Source organism: Gopherus evgoodei, chromosome 18 (genome assembly GCF_007399415.2).
Source record: "Gopherus evgoodei ecotype Sinaloan lineage chromosome 18, rGopEvg1_v1.p, whole genome shotgun sequence".
NCBI classification, from domain to species: domain Eukaryota; kingdom Metazoa; phylum Chordata; order Testudines; family Testudinidae; genus Gopherus; species Gopherus evgoodei.
The window spans coordinates 11,849,428-11,871,972 of record NC_044339.1 but is presented as its reverse complement, the minus strand read 5'-3'; the positions used below and the strand labels follow the sequence as shown (position 1 = coordinate 11,871,972).

General features: G+C 44.8%; 1 protein-coding gene and 1 long non-coding RNA gene across 8 annotated transcripts; one reads left to right on the top strand and one right to left on the bottom strand.

Moving 5' to 3' along the window:
* Positions 1-188: 188 nt before the first annotated feature.
* Positions 189-22,508, bottom strand: DFFA (DNA fragmentation factor subunit alpha). Of its 7 annotated transcripts, none has more exons than XM_030537404.1 (8): positions 21,243-21,461; positions 19,116-19,230; positions 18,891-19,015; positions 16,989-17,122; positions 15,789-15,978; positions 15,435-15,589; positions 14,248-14,447; positions 191-2,509 (listed from the first exon to the last, which is right to left on the bottom strand). In XM_030537404.1, the coding sequence occupies exons 1-8, from the start codon at positions 21,367-21,369 to the stop codon at positions 2,293-2,295; spliced, it is 1,263 nt and encodes a 420-aa protein (XP_030393264.1). In that variant the 5' UTR covers positions 21,370-21,461; the 3' UTR covers positions 191-2,292. The 7 variants fall into 7 exon arrangements, with proteins under 7 accessions (XP_030393269.1, XP_030393270.1, XP_030393268.1 ...); XM_030537406.1 differs by having other exon boundaries at positions 2,342-2,558; XM_030537407.1 differs by lacking the exon at positions 191-2,509 and adding an exon at positions 6,190-6,462.
* LOC115636822 lies at positions 2,482-4,923 on the top strand. Its single transcript, XR_003997079.1, has 2 exons — positions 2,482-2,553; positions 4,221-4,923. It is a non-coding gene; the product is annotated as an uncharacterized LOC115636822 (long non-coding RNA).
* Positions 22,509-22,545: the final 37 nt, after the last annotated feature.

Genomic DNA, 22,545 nt, shown 5'->3' with positions numbered 1-22,545 from the left:
CTCAGCATGGAGTTCTCTTTAACTGCATCTTAGCATTATGGCAACTGAGACAGTGTTGTGAACATCTGTGATATTTGGTGTTTTTTGTAAAGCTTAAGCTCCTGGAGTCAAGTGATTTCATAAGAATCTCTGTTTTAATTTAAATAAAAAAAAAAAAGGCCCTCATGGTTGTGGAAAAAAGCTTGAAAATATGACCAAGTGTACCCTATAAGACCCAGAAACTAGAAGGCAAATATAAAGAACCCCAAATCTATTTTTTAAAAATAAACATGACTCATGATTTTTAAATGCTCAGAGTTGGCAAGACTGCAGAGATAGGATAATATTTTTAGAATTATGATCTGAAAGCAGAATAGCAAAGACTACTGATTAGAGAAGAGGCTTCAGAATCAGGATTTCTAAAATCTCTTCCCAGTTCTGATATTGTCTTGTCATGTGATTCTGTGCAACCTTTCTCAGCTTTAGTTTTACCATCTCTAGAAAGGGGATAATCATCCGTCATTATAGAAATGAGCACAGAATTTAAGAGTCAGGAATGACTGAGTATTATTTCCTTCCCTAATATTACTCTCCCATCTAAATTAAAGGATTAACTGTTCCTAATTGAACAGAGGGGGGGAGAATAGACCCGTGCTGATTAGTGTTCTGAACTATTCCACACTAGCACTGTTCTAAACAGTGTCAGTATTCTCTGGGTACATCTCCCACAGTTCCTGGCGAGGCCTGCAGAAACAACAGATTCTGAAAAAGCTGTAGTACCCTGTGGGACAGTAGGCAGAAGACTATGGGTACTATTTTAGTGCCATCCACACTAGCACTTACATTGTGCAGACTAAACTGGTGTTTAGTTCTGCTGAAAGCAAGCTTAATCAATCTAGCTATATTTAGTAGGCATGTAAACCATTTGGAGCACTAGGTGGACATTAAGCATGTGGGAGGGCGGGGTCCAGGCACAGCACACAAATTTTCTATACTGTAGGCAAAGCGCTAGAGATCCTGGGTCTGCAGAGTATACCCCTCTTATAATGGCCTGGAAGGAGGAAATAATTCATTCTACACAGCTGCCCTCCCTGGAAACTCCTGCACTCTGGGCTGATAGATGCTTCCCCAAGGCAGGTTAACCCTTTCCTTGCCAACTGCTGGACAGAGCCTATACACCTCATGACTGGTGGCAGCTATTTAGTTAATATTGGCAAATCTCTTTAAAATGCAAACTATTAAGTATAAAATTTAAATATGTTGGTTACATTCACAAACCAAAAGACCAGTATGCCTTCAGCTCTGTCCTTTAACGCCAAATCACTGCTAGGACTCCTTGATCCAAATTATACTCAGTCTGTCAAAGGTTCCAGCTATTGTTGGGTTGGGTTGTGGTGCAGGAAAGAAATTGAATCTTTGAGCCTCATATGCTCACCCAAAGAACTTCAGGCAGATCCAAACTGCATCCTCCTCCTTTTAGATGCTCTCTTTGGATCCCTAGCATTTTTAAGATTTCATTCTAGCTGCCTGTTAACATAATCTTCAAAGAACTGTTGGGATGCTACTGCTCACTTCTGTGAAGAGAATGTGGAAACCTTTGAAAGTGATATAGTTACACTTCACAGCACTAAGATCAAAAACAGCTCAGTTGTTTACATTAACTGTAAGTGATCTCAAACTTATTTTAAACAAAGCAAGGCTTCTCTGATAGACCCTCCAGCAGCGCTGTATCCATTCCCAAGGTTTCTGGTCCCTTTGAAGAGTGTTGAGTCTGCAGCCATGGTCCTAGGAAGACAGACAACCACTGAGGCTAGGTGGGCAACTCAGGACATGTCACTCTATGAGGATATTCAGCCAGGGCAGCTTCTTTCTGACTAGGTGACCACAAAAAAGAAAAAACTTCCAGGATGTAGTTTGCTCAGATGCAGTAATGATTACATTTTTGAAACCCATGACTTCAGTGGGTTGCTGCAGTGGAGGATTCTTGGCCCTGTTTAGAGGTTAAATGTTGATCATTCAGGATAGCATAAGGCGCAGTGCTTCTGCTTTTAAGTTGTCTCTCTGCAGCCTCTCCTCCCATCACCAAACCCCTGCACAAAATCCACAATCATGAATCATTTGCAGCTAAATCACCCTATTTTGTACTCAAGACTGCCTGGTCATTATAGGAATAATGGTGAGGATTTTTTTTTTTTTTTTTTTTTAGCAAACAATGCATATGCATCTTAAATTAACAGCAAATTCACACTTAATAGCAGCACAATCCAGAAGCTCTAATTAAGGGTTAAATCCCAACAATGTATTGTTGGGAAGTTAATTGCTCTTTGTTTTTTCATGTGAAAAGGTGGGGCTGCTGAAAATTAAAATAACTGAGCTGGAAGTTTTGCTCCTGCCCAAAGGAAAAAAAGATAACTTGCAAGGCAGGGAAGTAGCTTGTTGCAGAGCTGTATCAGGCAGCGTTCCACATGTATCCACCACTGCGCCTGTTTTCTTCTCCTGCTGACTTCTGTCTCCTGGATGATGGGGGCTGCTGCACATCCAGTACAGGAAAGACACATATTGAAAGACAGCAAGGTAAGCTGAGAATGGATACAAAACCATTATGTCTATAATGCTTGTTATTCATTCTTTTTCCTTTTACTGTACCCAGGTGAACAACAACAGTTCATCATCTGGGGGCCCAGGGTACTCAAATTGCCAGGATCTAATAACAAGAGAACCCAAGGCATTGGTTTGTTGTAGTTCCCCCTTTTTCTGCTCTGTGCTCTCTATTTCCTCTTCTTGTTTATCCCACTCCTTACTTTAGTGGGGATTTGGTACTTCCTCAGAGGCTGACCTGCCTTTAAAAGCATAAACTTTGGTAGTACAATAACTGCCTTGTTTGTATCATGTTGTTTATACATCATTTAGATGAGATCTTCAACACTGGGGTCCTCTCTTTGCTCCCCTGACATTAAAGTCCTAGGGAAATTCAATAAGCATAATGGCTTGATCAGTTGTCTCTGACCAAAATTCCCCCTTTCCCCTCCCCAACATACACATACAATCATCATGTCAGTTGGCTGCTGTTTCCTCCACCCCAGAAATGGTCGCAACTCAATGGAGCTGCAGTTTGTTGAAGTGCGTTAGCATCTTTCATGATAAATGATCCTATCTTGCCGTAAGAGATTTGTCAGTCCCAGACAGGGAACTCGACTCTGAATTGAATACTTCAGTAACATAATGGCCTAGTCACTTAGCTGCCTATATATGTCTACACTAAAAAAGTGCCTTAATTTATAAAGATAATTGAATGCTTTTACTGGTTTCTAAAAAATGTCATTAAATTAGCCATTTAAAGAGTTTTCAGCTTTAAGTATTTGATTTACTATACTCTTTTGAAAAAGATCCAAGAACCAGTACATAAACTTGACCATTAAAAAAGGATTTTTCATTGAAATTATAGAACGAGCTACAGCATTGTAGTTTGGTAGTTTATTAGCTGACAGCTCTTGACATTTTTTTGGTGGGACATTTAAAGGATGTTGAAGACAGTAACAGAATTTTTAAAAGGACACAGATTAAAAATAATGCTTCTGTCTTTTATACCTGCTGGGGCAAGTAACATTAAGACTACTATTAATTGAAATATTACAGAGGAAAAAGTCAGTTTACTGTGTATGCAGTTTCCATTTCTTTTATATAAGCAGCTTGTTTGCCTTGGTCTCGTGCAATAGGGAAAAGAAAGTAATATTAAAACAAAAAGGAAGATGATTTTTTGACCAAAGAAATTGGCAGGTGCAGTATCTTTTAGTTCTTAATATCTGACTAGATTTCCAGGTGGTGTTCCTTTAAGATGCCTAAGCTATCATTATATGGCTCTACCTCTCCATATGAAAACTGAATTATTGTGCTGACTTAAAGGTAATATTGTGACCAGCAACAGCTCTTTTCAAATGAGGAATTCAGTGTTTTATAAACATTAAGTATCCCCCTAATGTCTCACTGCTGGACTCAGAGCATGCGAAAAAAAGTACCAGTAATTGGGAAATCAAGATTTTACCCGCTGCTAGCTTGCCCCAGCGTTGCTGAAAAACATTAATAGAAACAGTGGGCAACTGTTACTGGGAGTACAGACATAAGTGCTATGTGACCTCCTTCTCTGTGCCAGGATGTGCCTTTCAGCCACACTTTAGGCTGCCCTCTCTCACCTGGAGGAAGGGTTTCTCCCCACAAGTTTAATAATTTTCTTTTTTTACAAGTACTTCCAGGAACTGACAGATGCAAAGAGAAGCACCTTGCTCACTTTCCTCTCTGCACTGGCTGTCTGGATATCCCAGTTGGAGGAGGAGGTACAGCTGGCCAACTGGCAAGAGAGATCTGCCTTTCATCAACCTCGAGCATGGGAAAAGTCCCCCTGCTAACAAAATAGCTTCCTGAAGATCTATTTTAGAGTGACTTTAGCAACAGCTGCCTCAATCAGGATGAATATGGTCTCTGACGTGAACAAGCACTGTCTCTTTGTAATAAGTGTGGGTTAGACTCTCCCCATCCTCATTCTCTAATAAAAATTGAATAGAACTGTGTAGATAAAAATAATTCTGTGATTGAAATGGAGCGCAAACATAAGGACTGAGCTTCTTGAAAAGTACTAAGTTGTTACTATTTGCACTACAGTTCAGATAAAAGGCTGAATGTCAACTGCCCAACAACTTTTGGTCTGATCCTGCAGTTCTCATTTTCCCAAAATCCTCTAAGGGGAGGAGGGACTGCATGAGCAGGTTTAACAAATAGTTACAATGGCATTATCTATAGAGGAGCTGCAAGGATCATGCTTTTTTTTAATTCTTGTTCCTTAAGTTATTCATACCATTATCTAGTACAACCACCTACTATATACTATATTACTGTAGAGCTTGCTCTGGAAAAGACTTTTCACTTCTCTTAAAGTTTTCTTGGAAGACCTAGTTTGTGTTGTTTTTTTCTAATATCTGCACTTGTATCTTTCTTTAATGCTGTTACAACTACCAGTAGTTTGCTTTTTGTGTCAACATTAACCTATACATGAGACACATTACTGTTTAGTATAAATTAAAAGTAAGCTTCATAGATTCCAAGGCAAGATAGGACTGTTGTGATCACCTAGTTTGACCTCCTTTATAACCCAGGCCATAGAATTTTCCCAAATAATTCCTATGGCATATCTTTCAGTTATAAAAATCCAATTTTGATTTAAAAATTGTCAGTGATGGAGAATCCACCACTTAGTAAATTGTTCCAGTTATCAAGTACTCAATTTTAAAAATGTACACCTTGTTTCTAGTCTGAATTTGTCTAGCTTCAACTTCCACCCATTGGATCATTTTATACATTTCTCTGCTAGAATGCAGAGCTAATATTTGTTCCCCATGTAGATTCTTATAAACTGTAATTAAATCACCCCTTAATCTTTTGTTAAGCTAAATAATTGAGCTCCTTGAGTATCACCATAAGATGTTTTCTAATCCTTTCATCATTCTCATGGCTCTTCTCTGAACCCGCTTCAATTTATTAACATCTTTCTTGAATTATGGGCAGCAGAACTGGGGCAGTATTCCAGCAGTAGTCACATCAGTGCCAAATACAGCAGTGAAATAACCTCTCTACCCTACCTGAGATTCCCGTTTATGCATCCCAGTTATTACATTAGCTCTTGTGGTCACAGCATCACATTGGGAGCTCATATTCATCTGATTATCCACTACAATCCCCAAATCTTTTTCTCTCAGTGCTTCCTAGGATAGAGTCCTGCATCATGTAAGTATGGTCTACATTTTTCGTTCCTAGACATATACAGTTAAGCCATATTATAGTGCATATTGTTTGCCTGTACCCAGTTTACCAAGAGATCCAGATCACTCTAAATCAGTGACCTGTCCTCTCTGTTATTTACCACTCCCACAGTTTTTGGGTCATCTACAAACTTTCTCAGTCATGATTTTGTTTTTTTCCAGGTTACTGATAAAAATATTAAATAGCATAGGGCCAAAAATGAAGCCCTGTAGGACCCCACTGCATGCATACCCACTCCGATTCCCTGTTTACAATTACATTTTTAAGACCTATCTGCCAATTTAATTCACTAATGTTTACCATGTTAATTTTGTAACACTAGTTTTTTAAAATCAAAATGTTGGGCAATGCCAATTCAAATGCCTTACAGAAGTCTAAATATATTATAGCAATACTAGTCACCTTTATCAACCAAACTTGAATCTCAAACTTACGCAAGGCAAACATCTGGGAGTGTTTTAAATGCTAGATGAATAAGAAAAGTAGGTCCAAAACATCTGGAAAATCTGAATAAGCTGCATTTATTTTGTGTCTGTATCAGGTAAAGTGTTTTGTCCTAGATTAAGTGAGAGTCTAATTGTTACCTTGTTTGTAGGAAGCAGCCATACCTGTTTTTTTTCAGAGTACTCTGGAAGTCATGCTGTGGTAGGTCTATAGTCAATCAATTAAGTTCTGCAAGATCAAATGTGTTTATATGGAACTATAGTTCTTCTTCGAGTGATTGCTCACATCCATTCCAGTTAGGTGTGCGCGCCGCGCGTGCACGTTCGTCAGAAACTTTTTACCCTAGCAACTCCAGTGGGCCGGCAGGTCGCCCCCTGGAGTGGCGCCGCCATGGCGCCCAATATATATCCCTGCCGGCCCGCCCGCTCCTCAGTTCCTTCTTACCGCCGTGTCGGTCGTTGGAACTGTGGAGCGCGGCATAGCTGTCCTCCACGTCCCTAGCTCTCCTAGTTTCTATCGCTTGTTTATCGCTTATCTCTAGTTCTATATAGTTGTTAATTAGTATTGTTAAGTAGATAGTTTAGTAAATAGCTGTTAAGTAGTTTCTTGCCGGGGGCTTAGCCCTTCCCGGCACCGGGCGCCAGGCTCATGCCTGTTTCGCCAGGCTTCAAGCAGTGTGCGGCCTGCAAGAAGCCCATGCCTACCAGCGATCCCCACGAAGCGTGCCTGAAGTGCCTCGGGGAATCGCACAGATCTGACAAGTGCCGCATCTGTAAGGCTTTTAAGCCGAGGACAAAAAAGGAGAGGGATCAGAGGCTCCGAACTCTCCTAATGGAGGCGGCACTTGACCCGTCGACTTCGCGTACCCTCGCGTCAGGAGTTACGATGCGTCGCATCTCCTGGCTGCAGGTTTCCGGCCTTCCGCCAGAGCTCCAGCACACGATACAGGACCTTCCTTTCGAAGGCCAGGGCCTGTTTTCCGATAAGACAGACCCCAGACTTAAGAGTTTAAAGGACAACCGGGTCATTGCGCGGTCCCTCGGGATGCACACCCCCGTGACACAGCGTAGACCCTTTAGGCCGCAACAACAGCAGCACCGTCGGCCGTTTTCCCAGTTCCGCCAGCGGCAGGACCCTTACAGGCGCCGCGGCAGGAACGGGAGGCGCAGGCAGTCGGGGAACCAAGGGGGGCAGAACCAAGGCTCCTCAAAACCCCCGCCTGGTCCTAAGCCTTCATTTTGAAGGTGCGCTCGAGGGCGCAGTAACAGTTTCCCCTACGGATCCTTCCCCTCCGTTTTCCAACCGCCTTTCGTTTTTCCTCCCGGCGTGGTCCCAAATAACATCGGACCGCTGGGTCTTGAGCGTGGTGCAGACGGGGTACCGCCTGCAGTTTGTTTCGTTCCCTCCTTCCCGCCCTCCTTCCTCGTCCCTCTTCAGGGACCCCTCTCACGAGCAATTCCTTCGGCAGGAGGTGCGGACGCTCCTCAGCAAAGGAGCTATAGAGGCGGTTCCCGAAAACGAGAAAGGCAAGGGGTTTTATTCCCGCTATTTTCTGATCCCCAAGGCCAAGGGGGGCCTCAGGCCTATCCTCGACCTGCGAGAACTCAACAAATACCTCGTGAAGTTGAAGTTCCGCATGGTATCCCTGGGGACCATTATTCCATCCCTGGATCCGGGAGACTGGTACGCCGCCCTCGACATGCAGGACGCGTATTTCCACGTTGCCATTTGGCCACGCCACAGACGCTTCCTCCGCTTCGTTGTGGGGGCTCGTCATTATCAATTTGCGGTCCTCCCGTTTGGCCTGTCCACGGCCCCGAGGGTGTTTACAAAATGCATGGCAGTTGTCGTGGCGCCTCTTCGGCGCAACCGTGTCCACGTGTTCCCTTATCTGGACGATTGGTTGATTCGGGGCACGTCGGAACAGCAGGTGTACAGCCATGTCCGCGTGATCACCGGCATGTTTGCGAGTCTGGGCCTCTTGATAAACACAGACAAGTCCACCCTGAGGCCCACTCAGAAGGTGGAATTTATCGGGGCCGTCCTGGACGCCACTGTGGGCAGGGCCTCGCTGCCTCGGCAGCGGTTCCAGACCATGGCGGCGATCGTTCAACGCTTGCGGTCAGCCCCGTTGACGTCAGTGAGGACATGTCTAACCCTGTTAGGCCACATGGCGGCGTGCACTTTTGTGACCGACTACGCTCGGCTCCGCATGAGGCCTCTCCAGCTGTGGCTTATCAGTCATTACAGACCAAGGCAACCGCTAGACATGTTAATCACAGTCCCCCAGAAGGTCTTAGATTCCCTCGGCTGGTGGGTGGACCAGTCCGTATTGTGTGCGGGTCTTCCCTTTCACCCGTCTCAGCCCTCGGTATCCCTGACAACGGATGCCTCAGATCTAGGCTGGGGGGCCCACCTAGGGACCCTGCGGACGCAGGGCCTATGGTCCCAGGAGGAGGTGGGGCTACATATCAACATGAGGGAGTTGAGAGCGGTCCGCCTTGCTTGCCAAACGTTTTGTCATCAGCTTCAGGGTCGTTGTGTAGCCGTGTTCACGGACAACACGACGACCATGTATTATATCAACAAGCAGGGCGGCACCAGGTCCTCCTCCCTGTGCCTCGAGGCGATACGACTCTGGGACTTTTGCGTAGCCCACTCCATTCACCTCAGGGCTTCCTTCCTTCCCGGAGTACGGAACACGCTGGCGGATCGATTGAGCAGATCCTTCCTGTCACACGAGTGGTCCCTTCGACCGGACGTCGCTCTCTCCATTTTCCGGAGGTGGGGTTATCCCCGGGTGGACCTCTTTGCGTCCAAGGGGAACAGGAAGTGCCAAGCGTTCTGCTCCTTTCAGGGCAGGGAGCCGGGGTCGATAGCGGATGCCTTCCTCATCCAGTGGTCGACCCACCTGTACTATGCGTTTCCTCCGTTCCCTCTGGTTCACAAGGTCCTCCTGAAGGTGCGCAGAGACAGGGCTCGTGTGATCACGGTGGCCCCGGCATGGCCCAGACAGCACTGGTACACCATGCTGCTAGACTTGGCCGTAGCCGACCCAGTTCCCCTGCCCCTTCATCCGGACCTGATTACCCAGGACCACGGGTCCCTCTGTCACCCAGACCTGCAGTCGCTGCACCTAGCGGCGTGGCTCCTGCGTGGCTAACTGGTTCCGAGCTGCGCTGCTCCACGCCTGTGAGAGAGGTGCTCTTGAGCAGCAGGAAACCATCCACAAGAGCCACATATTCGGCAAAATGGAAACGCTTCTCCTGTTGGTGCGTAGAGAGAAATCTCCGCCCTATGGAAGTTTCGGTATCCGAAATCTTAGATTATGTTTGGTCCCTCAAAGAACATGGTCTGGCCTTATCGTCGTTGCGAGTCCATCTGGCAGCTATCTCCACCTTTCACCCGGGTGCGGACGGTCGCTCCGTTTTTTCTCACCCGACGGTGTCGAGATTCCTTAAGGGGCTGGAACGGTTATTCCCTAACGTCCGTCCCCCTGCTCCAACCTGGGATCTTAACCTGGTGTTGTCCCGGCTCATGGGGCCCCCCTTTGAGCCGTTAGCTACTTGCTCCCTGCTTTACCTCTCTTGGAAGGCTGCCTTTCTAGTAGCTATCACCTCAGCTAGACGGGTGTCGGAACTCCGAGCCCTTGTGGTGGACCCCCCATACACGGTCTTCCACAAAGACAAGGTGCAGCTTAGACCACACCCTGCCTTTCTACCCAAGGTGGTCTCAGCCTTCCACGTCAACCAAGAGATTTTCCTCCCGGTTTTTTTCCCAAAACCTCACTCCTCAGGCAGGGAGCAGCAGCTCCACTCGCTGGATGTCCGTAGAGCTCTCGCGTTCTACATAGAGAGGACCAAACCCTTCCGCAAATCCCCCCAGCTTTTCGTGGCGGTAGCGGACCGTATGAAAGGGCTTCCTATCTCCTCCCAGAGGTTATCCTCGTGGGTTACGTCCTGTATCAGGACCTGTTATGACTTGGCCCATGTCCCTACGGGCCGTGTGACTGCGCATTCTACCAGGGCGCAGGCGTCGTCGCTGGCTTTCCTGGCCCGTGTGCCCATCCAGGAAATCTGTCGGGCAGCGACCTGGTCGTCGGTCCACACCTTTGCTTCCCACTACGCCCTGGTCCAGCAGTCGAGAGAGGATGCGGCCTTCGGAACTGCAGTGCTCCATGCCGCGACTTCTCACTCCGACCCCACCGCCTAGGTATGGCTTGGGAGTCACCTAACTGGAATGGATGTGAGCAATCACTCGAAGAAGAAAAGACGGTTACTCACCTTTGTAACTGTTGTTCTTCGAGATGTGTTGCTCACATCCATTCCACACCCGCCCTCCTTCCCCACTGTCGGAGTAGCCGGCAAGAAGGAACTGAGGAGCGGGCGGGCCGGCAGGGATATATATTGGGCGCCATGGCGGCGCCACTCCAGGGGGCGACCTGCCGGCCCACTGGAGTTGCTAGGGTAAAAAGTTTCCGACGAACGTGCACGCGCGGCGCGCACACCTAACTGGAATGGATGTGAGCAACACATCTCGAAGAACAACAGTTACAAAGGTGAGTAACCGTCTTTTTTATATAGAGCTTTACAGGTTTAAGGAGCCCTGCCCATGGCTCTGCATATAACAGTATATAGGGTGGAAAGCAATTTAAGACCTCTATTGTCTTTTTTTTTTTTTTTTTTAATCTAGAGTGGGGAAAAACTAGATAAAACGCAACACTGCAGCCCTACTAAAAAATAGAGCAGTGTGGCCTCCGTTACTTAATAGCCAAAAGGACCTAGTACAATCTGCAATGAGTTAGACAACAGATAAAGGATAGCACATTTCATACTTAAAATGGCATGCAATAAATTTATAATATGAAAGGTAACTATAAAGAGCAACTTTTGTTTCTCTTACATAAATGGAGGCCAACAGGATTTCCAAACTGGGATGAACTTTTGCTTGCTAAGTTTCAGCTTTGCATGAATTGTACCCCTCAGAAAATAAGGTTTTAGAATAAAAAATCTGGCAAGCCTTCAACTGTTCTTTGCCCAGTAGCAGAATCAGTAAACTGACAAAGCATGGTGCTGTCTGGTCTAATTCATTGCTGAATTTGTACTCAGGAGTAAATTATCTTTACACAGTTGAAAAAGGCATGGCTTTGTCTGAGTAGTATATCAGATGCATATGTTCTATCCCGAATCAACATTCAATACAGTTATGGCAGCTTACAACAGGAGAAAAACTCCATCTACTGTGGCAGGAAAATTGCTTACAATGTGAGAAGGTAGACAAGTATTGTGACAAACAGTTGTTTTCCCTGCCCAATTCAGGGACACACATTGTTCCATTGTAAAAGAAAAGGGCAGTTCAGGCCAAGAATGAGCTTTTATTTCATAGAGATGAGAGAGCACTTCAGTAAGTACTGGGCAATCGGGATCCCAGGTTTAAGTCTAGGTAATACCTTTCAATTAGAAAGATGTAAGTGACACCCTTAAGTCAGATCTAGTCCTAATTAAGATTCAGCATGGTTTTGTAGGAAATAAAAGTTAAACTTAGTTTTCCTATAAGACAGCAGATTTTTGCTCAAGTTACATCAGAGACACTAGAACTGGTTCGAGGTTATGTTCATTATCACTATAGTAAATGTAGTTATGGCACATTCATTAAAAACTAGATTGCAACATCTGTACACAAGGGGCATATCTGAATGTTCTGCTTCGCTATACATTAAGTGAATTATCTACTCCACTGCTTAACCTAATGTTAGATTAATTGGTTTTGCAGTGTTGGAAATACTGTATAATTGTGTATATTAAACATTTACTGCCTCTTTTTTAAATGCTTCAGCATTTTTATCTTTTGCTCTCCTAGGACAGAACTATCAATAGAACAGAGCATGTATGTGCTAATGCATTGTTACCAACATTAATGTGGGTCAAAGCCAAGTGGCACCTTTGGGGAGGCTAATTGCCACAAACACTGCAATTAAAAAAAAAACAAAAAATCTGAGACAAGCAGCCCCCTTGGTGCTTGGGTGATATCAGGGTGCTTCCAGTAATTAGACAGTCATGTTCTTGGAGATATACAACAAGCCAGGCAGTGTGTGTGAGCATCACAAACAGCCTAATAGTATAATATGCTTTTAATATTAAAATTCTCCATTAAAAAAAGTGTTTCAAATGATTTTAAAAAAATACGTCAGTCAATAAGAACTGTCATGATGTTGTATAAAAGATAGGAATATAGACAAGCCCAAACATGAAGTTTGCTCTCTGAAGCCCTTTAAAAAACAAGCATTTTAATTTTCAGCATGTTTTACAAGTATCAGTTTTCACTCTCCTCCCACAGGGGGGAGGTAATAGCATGTGGAAATAATGGCACAAAAGGTTAAAATATGATTTGGTCAGTAACATAGCAAGAAATTATCAGAACCAGGATTTGAACCTCAAGTCCCTGGATCCCAGGCTGGTTCTCAGTCAATGCCACATAAAGTGGTAGCTGGAAAAACTCTGCACACTGGCAGTAATGACTACACCAAACTGTAATAAACCTCACCAGGAACAGGCACTAAGAACACTGCATCTCTCACTGTTGCACTCTGTGTAGAAATTAATCTGAAGAGAGCGTGCTGGTCTGCACTTTCCTGTGCAGCCTCAGAATTTGGTGTGGAAACCCTCATGCTCATACAGCAGTCTTCAAAGTGCCCTCTAACTTCGGCCTTGTCTATACTTGAAAGGGTTTGCCAGTATATGGGTAGAAGAAACCCAAATATCCAAGTGGAGATGCAGCTTATGCTAGCAAAAGTTCTCTTGCTTAAACCAGTTTCCTGACTGGAGTAAGCTATACCTGTAAAATAATTCTTTTCCTAGTAGAAATACACCTACAGTTGGCCCATTGATTGCACAACTATGTTGGTTAGGGGGTGGGATTTTTCCCCCCTCCCACTTGACATAGGTATGCTAGTAAAACTTAAGTATACACCAAGGCTTAGCCTCACAATACCCCTCTGAGTAAGTAACTCCCCACATCTGAAAGATGGGAGGGAAGAGACAAGTGAGATGCCTGAGACCCCAGAGAAGGTTAGTCAGGATTAGAACTGAAGAGCATCTGGCTCCCAGTCCTGCATTCAAAATCTCTCTCTCTAATGCAACATTTAGCAGGACACTGGTTGTGTCGAAGCATTCCACGTGCGTTGCCTCCGCAGCATCATGAAGATCCGTTGGCAAGACAAAGTGCCCAATCTTGAGGTCCTCGAGAGAGCCCAAATGACAAGCATCGAAATGATGATCATGAAGTCACAGCTACGTTGGACCGGTCATGTCAGCCGCATGGATGCCAACAGAATCCCCCGCCAGCTTCTCTATGGTGAGCTCTCCCAGGGCATCCGGCATATAGGTCGTCCACGAAAACATTACAAGGACACCATCAAAGCCAATCTGCAGTAAAGCAGTATCAAACCCAGGGACCTTGATGCCGCCAGCGACAGAACACAGTGGCGTGCAACAGTCAGAAATATCTGCATCGCATTTGAGAGAGACAGCTGCCGACATCTACAAGAGGCACGCGAATGGCGTCACAGAGCACCAGCAGCGCACAACCCACTGAATACGAACTTCCCATGCACCATCTGCAGCCAAATGTGCACCTCTAGAATTGGCTTGTATAGACCAACAATAGATGACTTGCTCAGATTTGTCATCATCAGATCGATGGACTACCGGGGTGTGGGGGGGTTGTGTTTACAGAAGTTATTGGACAAGAACCACTACTCTGGAAAAAAAATAAAGCCTTTGGTTACATGAGATCCTAGACTATCACTAGAGGGATTAAACCTATCTGTTGTTAACACAGAGGCAGAGACAAGCCCAGTTTTTAGTTCTCTAGAGGCAGGGCATAGTATGACCAGCAAACCGGTACTTGGGGAATTTAACACACCATTTGATTGTGTTGGCTCTAATACACAAGAGACCCATGTTTCCTTGACATTTAAAGCATTGCCAGCAGGAGTGCTGTAAAGTCTCTTACTTCTTGCGTTTTGAACTCAACCAGTCTCCCCAGGGCAGCTTTTTCTTGCCCTTTGATATACTCCTCAGAGAGTGTAGAGCCTGCACTTGCTGTAGGCGCCTCGAGAGCTCCTGATCACAGGCCTGCTGGAGAGCTTCAGTCTTCTCCTTATCCCAGCTCAGTGCCAGAGCCAAGGCTTCTGTGTCTTCCTTGAAAACCAGCTGTGAAAGAAAAAGTTGGACATGCTAATCCTCAGTGCCCCACACCTTGTCTTTTACAACAGCCAGAATTTCCCCTAATGGTACACTCCTCTGAAACTGAACCCCCTTGCCCCCCAGTAAAAATAGGTGGATCCATGAGAGAACTGTTGAAACACTAGCAATGATTTGGTATATTTAATTAAGACCAAAAACTCACTGGGGTCTAACACATTTATTCTTGAGCTTCACACTTCTCTCAATTAAAGTTTCTACCTTTCAAGCCTAACTTGTTTTTAATTCTACTTGGCATCTGGAAGTTAGGAGCTGAAAAGACCAGCAGGTGCCTGAATGACTTACCTCCAGACAAACCAAATCAATACATTTTCACTCCTTTTGTCTACAGTAGAAAGAAGCAAACAAGGAAGTCACTGGTCCTTGCAACCAAGATGAAAACTCTTCAGGATGAGAGGCAATTCTAGAAATCTTCACATTTCCAAGATAGGGGTTTATTTACATTGTTTTTCTGTTTTACTGGGACCTTTATGCTGGCCTGATAATATAAAAAAAAATACTGCTAAATGCAGATTTGCATTCAAAGAGCTAGCTCGTAAAACAGTCTTAGTTTGAACTCCTGGTGGCCATTTCCTATGAATTGTAACAAAGCTCACAACAAGTTCCCATGATAGGTTCCTTTCAGGGGAGAAGGGTATTTGAGTAATTTTACTGCTTGGGAAAAAGAAAAGGTGATACCACAGGGGATTTCCAGGCATGGACGAAGTATATGCTGCGCAAGGTTCTACAGTGCTGGGATTTTGAACAAAAGATATACTGTACTGGGGTTTAATAAAGTGGAGAGAAATAAGACCAAATCTCATTATCTTTGTGCCTTAAACTAGAGCAACAGTTGGGTCTCCAGAGGTGAAAGGGCAGTTTCCCCCACATCCCCTCTCTCCACAGGGAGATGCCAGTCAGCCTGTCTAGAACATGGTGAAGACCAAAGTTACCAACCTCTAAATCCTGACTGTCTAAGCTGAGTTCTGGGGCAGGTTTCTCTTTCAGTGCAATAAGGATCTCGCTACTGAGTGGTCTTTTGGTGGAGGCACCTGCACTGCTGCTATCAGTGTCGACTAGATTCATCTCCTCCCTGGGTGCAGCATCAGGTTCTGAAAAGTAGCAGGGAGACAGTGTTTAACATTAGCCAGCAGCATGAACACAAGTGGAGGGCTGGGAATGCGGTTTGATCAGTTTGCACCAACTACTGCAGCGTCACCAGAAGCTCCTTCACAGCAGCAATGGCTTATAGAGCTTTCTCATTTCCCCATCCTTTTCAGATGTCTCTGGAAAGTTGCTCATGCTCTTTACCTGATGCCTTAGTTAAAATGCTGCCTTCATTCTTCAAGGCCTTCATGTAGAGTTCCAGGAGCTGTTTGGATTGGCGTTCTTCCTCTCGTCTGTCCAGCGCCTGCTGCAGAGTATCCTGTAACATCTGGGTTTTTGGTTGATTTTGGGAAAGCTCCTGGGCCAAGTCTGAACATGGTACATCAATGAGAACCTAAACAAAACAGTGGAGTCCTGCTACATGGACCGATTTAGGTAAGCCTCATTTTGATTGTTCTATCGGACTGACTACAACAGAGCTGTAAAGATGGCATATCTCCCAAGTTACATGTACAGAGAAATAAAGTCTCAACCTTGCAAGGATACAGAAAGTTTTATTAAGCATTTCCAAGTGAAGTCAGCCAGGTTATAAGTGGTTTTAACTGGCACTCCCACAAGCCAAAGTTCTTTACCTGCAGTCAAAGGCCTCTCAGGTGTGAAATCACCACCTACTTTTGGAACAACACAGAGAAATTCTAACAATTCCACAGCGAAAACACCACTGATCAGTTTGAGTGAGACATGCCAACACCAACAGGACTGGCTTTTGGAAAGTAACTTTTGATCCATATTGCTGAATGTGTACTACAAGTGACAATCATTAAGACCAAATCCTATTATGTGCAGATGTTAAGGGGTAGGAAGAGTTCTGGCATGCAGCTGATCATTTTCTTGGAACCAATACTCAAGTCTTCCAAACCCCTCCAAAGACCAAAGTGCAAGACAAACAAAAAGGACAGGTGTAGTTGGAGGCCAGGATGCAAATCCTATAGGAAGGAACTAAGAGCTTAGTGAGGAATGAGAAAATGTGGGATGAGAGATGAATCAGTCTGTCTAAGAACCAAAAAAAAGTAGGGATACAGCATCAATATGGGAGAGAAGGTAGAAAAGATGAGAGTCAGCATTGAGAGGAGGGATGCTGGATCAAGTGAGCGAGGAAATGGAGAACAGACAGTGTGTTGTGTGTGTAAACTAATTTACATAGTGTCATTTTTAAAAGCCTATTCATTCCATTGGGAGAACATTTCCCCAAGAGCAGAACTTCACTCCTGCACCAGAGCCAAGTCAACAGAATTTGAATTTGGACCAACTGATGCATTTTTCTCTTCTAAGATTCCACCCTCTCCCCTCTAGTGAGGAAACTGAAAGAAGGAGAGAAGTGTGACATATGGGTTCTCATTATACCTGGAGGTCTTCCTCAGACATCAAAATGATGCTGGACAGGTCATCCTTCAGCTGTCTCGCCAGATGCTTCCACTTCTCTTCACCACAGTCCACTTCATCTATGGACTCCCTTGAGAGCCAGGCTGTGCCCCCATCTGACACATGAGAAATGACCACAGTCATAAGAGTGGAAAAATTCACGGTTGCAAAGATCACAACAACAAAATCTAAACAGCCCTTACTGAGGGGGTGTATGGACAAAGCTCTTGAACAGGAGATAAATGTGGTAAATTAAACAGCTTCTTAGCTTTGAGCTTTGGAGTTTTCTTATCTCAGAGTTGGAATCACAGCTATGAAATCTACACTAGAATTAGAATGTGTTCAAAATGTTGCTTCCAGGAAATAATCATTAGCCTTTTGGACTCAGCCTCTTGCCCTGACCTGTCTGTGTGACTGATTACAGGGAGAATGGGGTGTTTAACATTTAAAGTATTTTTTAAAATTCTTTTTTCATGGTGTCTGTCAAGAATTTCTGTGAAGAAAGAATGGTCCCTCACACCTCAATCTTGGCTGCTATTCTCCCCACACCTTAATTATCATCATCCACTGCCCTTTTCTCAGTTTTCAGCACAAGTGAGTTTCTGTAAGTGAATAGGAGGGTGAAGGACCAATATCACTATGTCCGTAATACTTGGTTCCTTTCAAGCCTGAGGAGAGGGAGTGCAGAGGTTGTAACTTAAAGTAGGCCTCCATCAGAGTCATCAGTCTATCTTCAGTGGAGGTCTTGGTGTCTGGAAAGTTAAGACATAAGTGTGGCATTATGCCCCATATTCTTCATAGTGATATTATGATGATATGAGTATGGCATAATTATGATGTATTTTGTGCAAGATAAGGCATGTGAGATATCATTGGAAAGGTTATGATTTACTGAATATGATTATCCTACGTGAATGCATGTATCATTTTGGGAACTGAAGTTAGGAATATTGTCTATACACTATTACAAATGTGTTTATACCTGAGGAACACCCACTAGACAGAATGCAATCAGTGTTGCTGGCTCGCTGGGAAGGGGAGTTAGGAAAAACAACCGGTCTTTGAAGATGCTAATCTCCCACCTTCCTAGAAAGTCTTCCTGGGGACTCTGCAAACAGACTCTGAATTATGGCTGCAGGGACATGTAACCAAGTCATCTGGTACTGGACTCCATGATGATACCAGTGTTTTTCCACTGACCGGGGATGGGAATCACCCTGGGAGACAAAGGATTCCCACCACATGCAAAAAGTATTTAAGGCAGGGGAGTGACATCATCAGGGTTTGGTCATTCTTCATTGATTCCCCATCCAAGAAAGAGGACTGCTGGAAACACCTGAGAACAAAAATACTGGACTAGAGGAGAAGGGCTGAGCCCAGGCTAGAGGGTTGTCTGGCCTGTGAAAGGAATATCTAGAATTTTAAGCTGCAAACAAATGCAGACTGCCTTCAAGAATCTCTGCAATCTGCCTAAAACAACATTTAGTGTGAGGATTTCCTACTTATAACCAGTTTCTTTAATATATTAAGCTTAGATTGTGTGTGTGTTTTATTTGCTAGGTGATCTGCTTTGATCTGTTTGCTATCACTTAAAATCTATCTTATGTAGTTAATAAACTTGCTTTTGTTTTGTTTAAAACCACTGTGTGTAGAAATCATAACCTGTGGCAGAAAGCTTTGTATATCCCTCTCCACGTTGAAGGAGGGGTCGAATTTCATGAGCTTACACTGTACAGTTCTCTGTGTAGCGCAAAACGGTACAATTTTGGGTTTACCCTCTTGGGGGGAGGGTGCACTTGAGTATTGGGCAATGCCTTAGCTGAATCATCCCATGCAGAGCTGACTTCAGCAGCCTGTAAGTTCTGCAGCTGGGTGTGTCCCTACCTTTATGTGTGTTGGTAAAGTGCAGTCTGAAGCCTGAGGGAGGGCTTGGCTGGCTTGCCTCTGTAAAGGGAGCCCAGGCTGGTGGGTCAGGCAGGCTCAGTGGGACCTCAGTCCCAGGTGGCACCCTGAAGAGGGAGGAGGGGAATCCGTCACAATAAGTTCCCCTCCAGCCCTGTACCTGTGTAGCTGCTGGTCCACTTTTCATTCCTGGCCAGTGCCACAAACTTGGTGTTGGGCGGTAAACACAGGAAATAATCTTCATCATCCACAATGGTGCCATCCTCTGCCAGAACTAAGGTGATGGGCTCCCAGGCCTTGTCAATGGCCAGAATGTCACAGGCTGCAGAAGATAGTGTTTTCATGAGGCAGAAGGAAGCGTGGCAAGGCAAAAACACTGTCCTTTATGCACATATGATAAACACAAATTTTCTTTGGGGTTACTGCTAGGTCAGGTCAGTGACTGGCCTCTGTCCACATGCAGGTCCTGTACATCAACTCTTCTCTGGTTTATGTTTACTAATTTGTCTCCATCAATACAGATTTTTAATGCTGTTCCTGATACAAGCTCAAAAAAATCCTCCTTTCCTGGGTGTTCACCCTAGGCCGAGCAGCCTAGAAACTACATTTTCACTTACACATTTTCCAAATCTCCCTATCTTGACACCAGGACAGGTCCTCAATTTTAATCCTCTAGTCTCCTGGTCTATGACATAAAACGTGGTAAAGTCAGACATACAGACTCATGAAATGTTGCTGGATAGATCAAGGAGAAACAGGTGGGTGTAGAGAGGTTGGGTTGGAGCTCCCCCAGCCAGACCAGGTAACACAAATCTATAAAAAGGCCTTTCCAACTGCACTAGGTTTCAAGGCTTGTCCAGCAATACACATTTATAGCTTGTCATCAGTTTTAAGTGACTGTAGTGCCGATCAGCACCTTGGCAGTTGAGGGGAACCCACAGGGGCAAGGAGACTTAAGAGATCAGAATACGCTTTTAGTCATTTTTACTTGCATATGCAATACAAATCCACCTAGTCATTTTAAAGAAGAGCACAAGACAAGTACACACAGCCTGTATTCTCTGAAGGGAATAGTATAGATTTAGCCCAAACAATTTTCATCTCTAATGGAGCTTAAAAATCCTTAATGCAATTACAAAGCTTAACCTTTAACATGACATGAGCTTTATCTGAGAAGCATCTACAGTGATGTATGTGGGACCTGATAGCTCAGTGCCTCTGGGCATGTGGGAGATTTAACTCTGCCAGCCTCCTAGAACCTAAAGAAACCAGCAGTGGGGCTCTACACACACACACACACCACTCATAAGCCAGGCAGCTATTAATGCCAGGTATCACATTTCATGGGCAAAGCCTGGTTTCGACAGTATTTAAAATTCATAATCTTAAAGCCATGTGTTGAACGGATAACTGCCCAGGGAAAGTTCCCAAGTGCAGCCCCTCAGGAATGTAATACATGATGCCAAGGTGCTGATGCCCAGCACCAGTTGTGGAGAGACCCGCAACAGGAAGCAGAATGGGCTAGTGTGGCACAGTGCCAGTTTCAGTACTGAAATAAAACAGTTTCCCAGCAGCCTACCCACAGTCCACAAAGGGAATCGCTACCGCAGGGGTACATCAACTCATCTAGATATTTGCTTAGTTTCGCAACAGGCTGCATAAAAAGCACGAGCGAAGTCAGAACAAACTAAAATTTCATGTAGACAATGACTTGCTTATACTGATCTATATATTAAACACAGAAATGTAAGTACAATATTTATATTCCAATTGATTTATTTTATAATTAGATGGTCAAAATGAGAATGTGAGCAATTTTTCAGTAATGTTTTGTGGCACTTTTGCACTTCTATCTCTGATTTTGTAAGCAAGTAGTTTTTAAAATGAGATGAAACGTGGGGGTACACGAGACAAATCAGACTCCTGAAAGGGGTCCAATAGTCTGGAAAGGTTGAGAGCCACTGCTCTACCTAACCTCGGCACCCTCCCAGTCACACGGCACCTCCCTCACACCGTTTCCTATGCCCTATTCCTCCCCACAATGCCAACGTGGGGTTGCCCAGCTGTGAAAAGAAGGGGCCACCACAACAGGAAGGGCTCACTGGAGTAATGTAGGCAGCACAGTATGATGGGGGAGAGGGGCTGAAACAAACATGCCCGAGCCCCCAGCACACCCCCCTCAGGCCCCAGCCCCTTCTTCCCAGGCTCTCCCTCATATACTGTTTCCCTGCCCCGCCCCTCTCCTACAGGCTGCCCCTCCCTCCATCTACAGGATCCCTCCCCACATCACCTACATCCCCTCCCCCAGAGGATCCCTGCCCCGCTCCCCCTCACCCTTGCTCCGCAGCTCCCGCAGGCAGGAGGCCGCCACCCCGTGGTGCTCCTGCTGGCTCTTCCGCCGGATCAGGCACTGCTTCAGCGGAGAGACCCCCTCCCCGCTTCCGGGACCCTCTCCCGCCATTTCCCCCTCCTAGCCTGGGGCTCAGGAGCAACAGCAGTTAAGTCTTTCCCCTCGCACCTTAGCCTAAAGACGAGCCCCAGCGCGGTGCATGCCGGCCCTTGTAGTCCTGCTCCCAGAGCGCGGCTCTTCCACAGACCCCCACCCCGGTGCACGCCGGGACACGTAGTCTTTTTACATATCAGCCTCTCAGCTACTGCCTAACGCGGCCGTACTCTCCCTCTTCCCCTGCATGCTGGGAGATGTAGTCCTTTCCCACCCGACCGGCCTACAACTGCCATCAGGATATATATAAAGAGAAACTATATGTACAGCTCTGAGTGTGCTTCTGTGAACACACGTGCAACAGTATAGCCCCAATCCAGTGAAGAAGCTCCTGTGTAGCTCCATCCTAACTTTCCTCATGTGAATAATCCCATTGAAGTCAAGAATATAGTTACTCACATAAATATTTGCAGGATCTTGACCCATTATTTGTCCTGTTTAGCACCTAGTATGCTTTTGGGAGCTATCAAAATAACATAATAATGAAAAATAATTGTGTGTGCAAACCAAACCAATGAAATAGTAATAGGCAATAGGACACCACTGAAATCAATGAGTTTTGTCATTAACTTAAGCAGTGCAAAAGTGGACTTTTAAATCCCCTTTATCAAGCTTAATTAAAGGCCTGATCTTGTAGGATCACTCACATTGGCAAGCTTATTGTTTTACTCATGAAAACAGTCCCATTGAAGTCAACTAACTAGACTAAGCCAGATTTGTTGCTGTACAATTTCCACTTATTATTATTAATATTGATAGCTATGACAATAAATAGGCTTTAAATCCTGCATGCAGATGAGGCCTCAGTCACTGTATGTTATTTTAAATACGATTATTTTAATTGCGATTATAACATAATATACTAAATATGGAACACACTGTATATATAGCTATGAACTATAAATAAATAATATGGAAGCAACAGTGGATAAATCAGTTGCTTTTAATTATGCTATGACCCAAAAATAACCTCAGGGTTAATAAGCAAATAAATGAAAAATTACCCCAGAGCTGAAACTGCTCACGACCGCCCCGCCAGCTGTGCCCTGCGATGGAGTTCAGAGACCGGACAGACTCATTGCAGCCCCCAGGCAAGAGACCCATCAGTTTATCGGAAAGTGACTGCTTCTGCCT

What these genes read in the sequence shown, in the direction of transcription:
- DFFA (XM_030537404.1), bottom strand. Translation starts at nt 21,369, where the DNA reads ATGGCGGGAGAGGGTCCCGGAAGCGGGGAGGGGGTCTCTCCGCTGAAG. An exon ending in GCGGGAGCTGCGGAGCAAGG is followed by an intron (nt 19,231 to 21,242) that starts GTGAGGGGGAGC and finishes TATCTTCTGCAG; the next exon opens with CCTGTGACATTCTGGCCATT. An exon ending in TTGAGTTCAAAACGCAAGAA is followed by an intron (nt 2,510 to 14,247) that starts GTAAGAGACTTT and finishes CTGGATGTGCAG; the next exon opens with CAGCCCCCATCATCCAGGAG.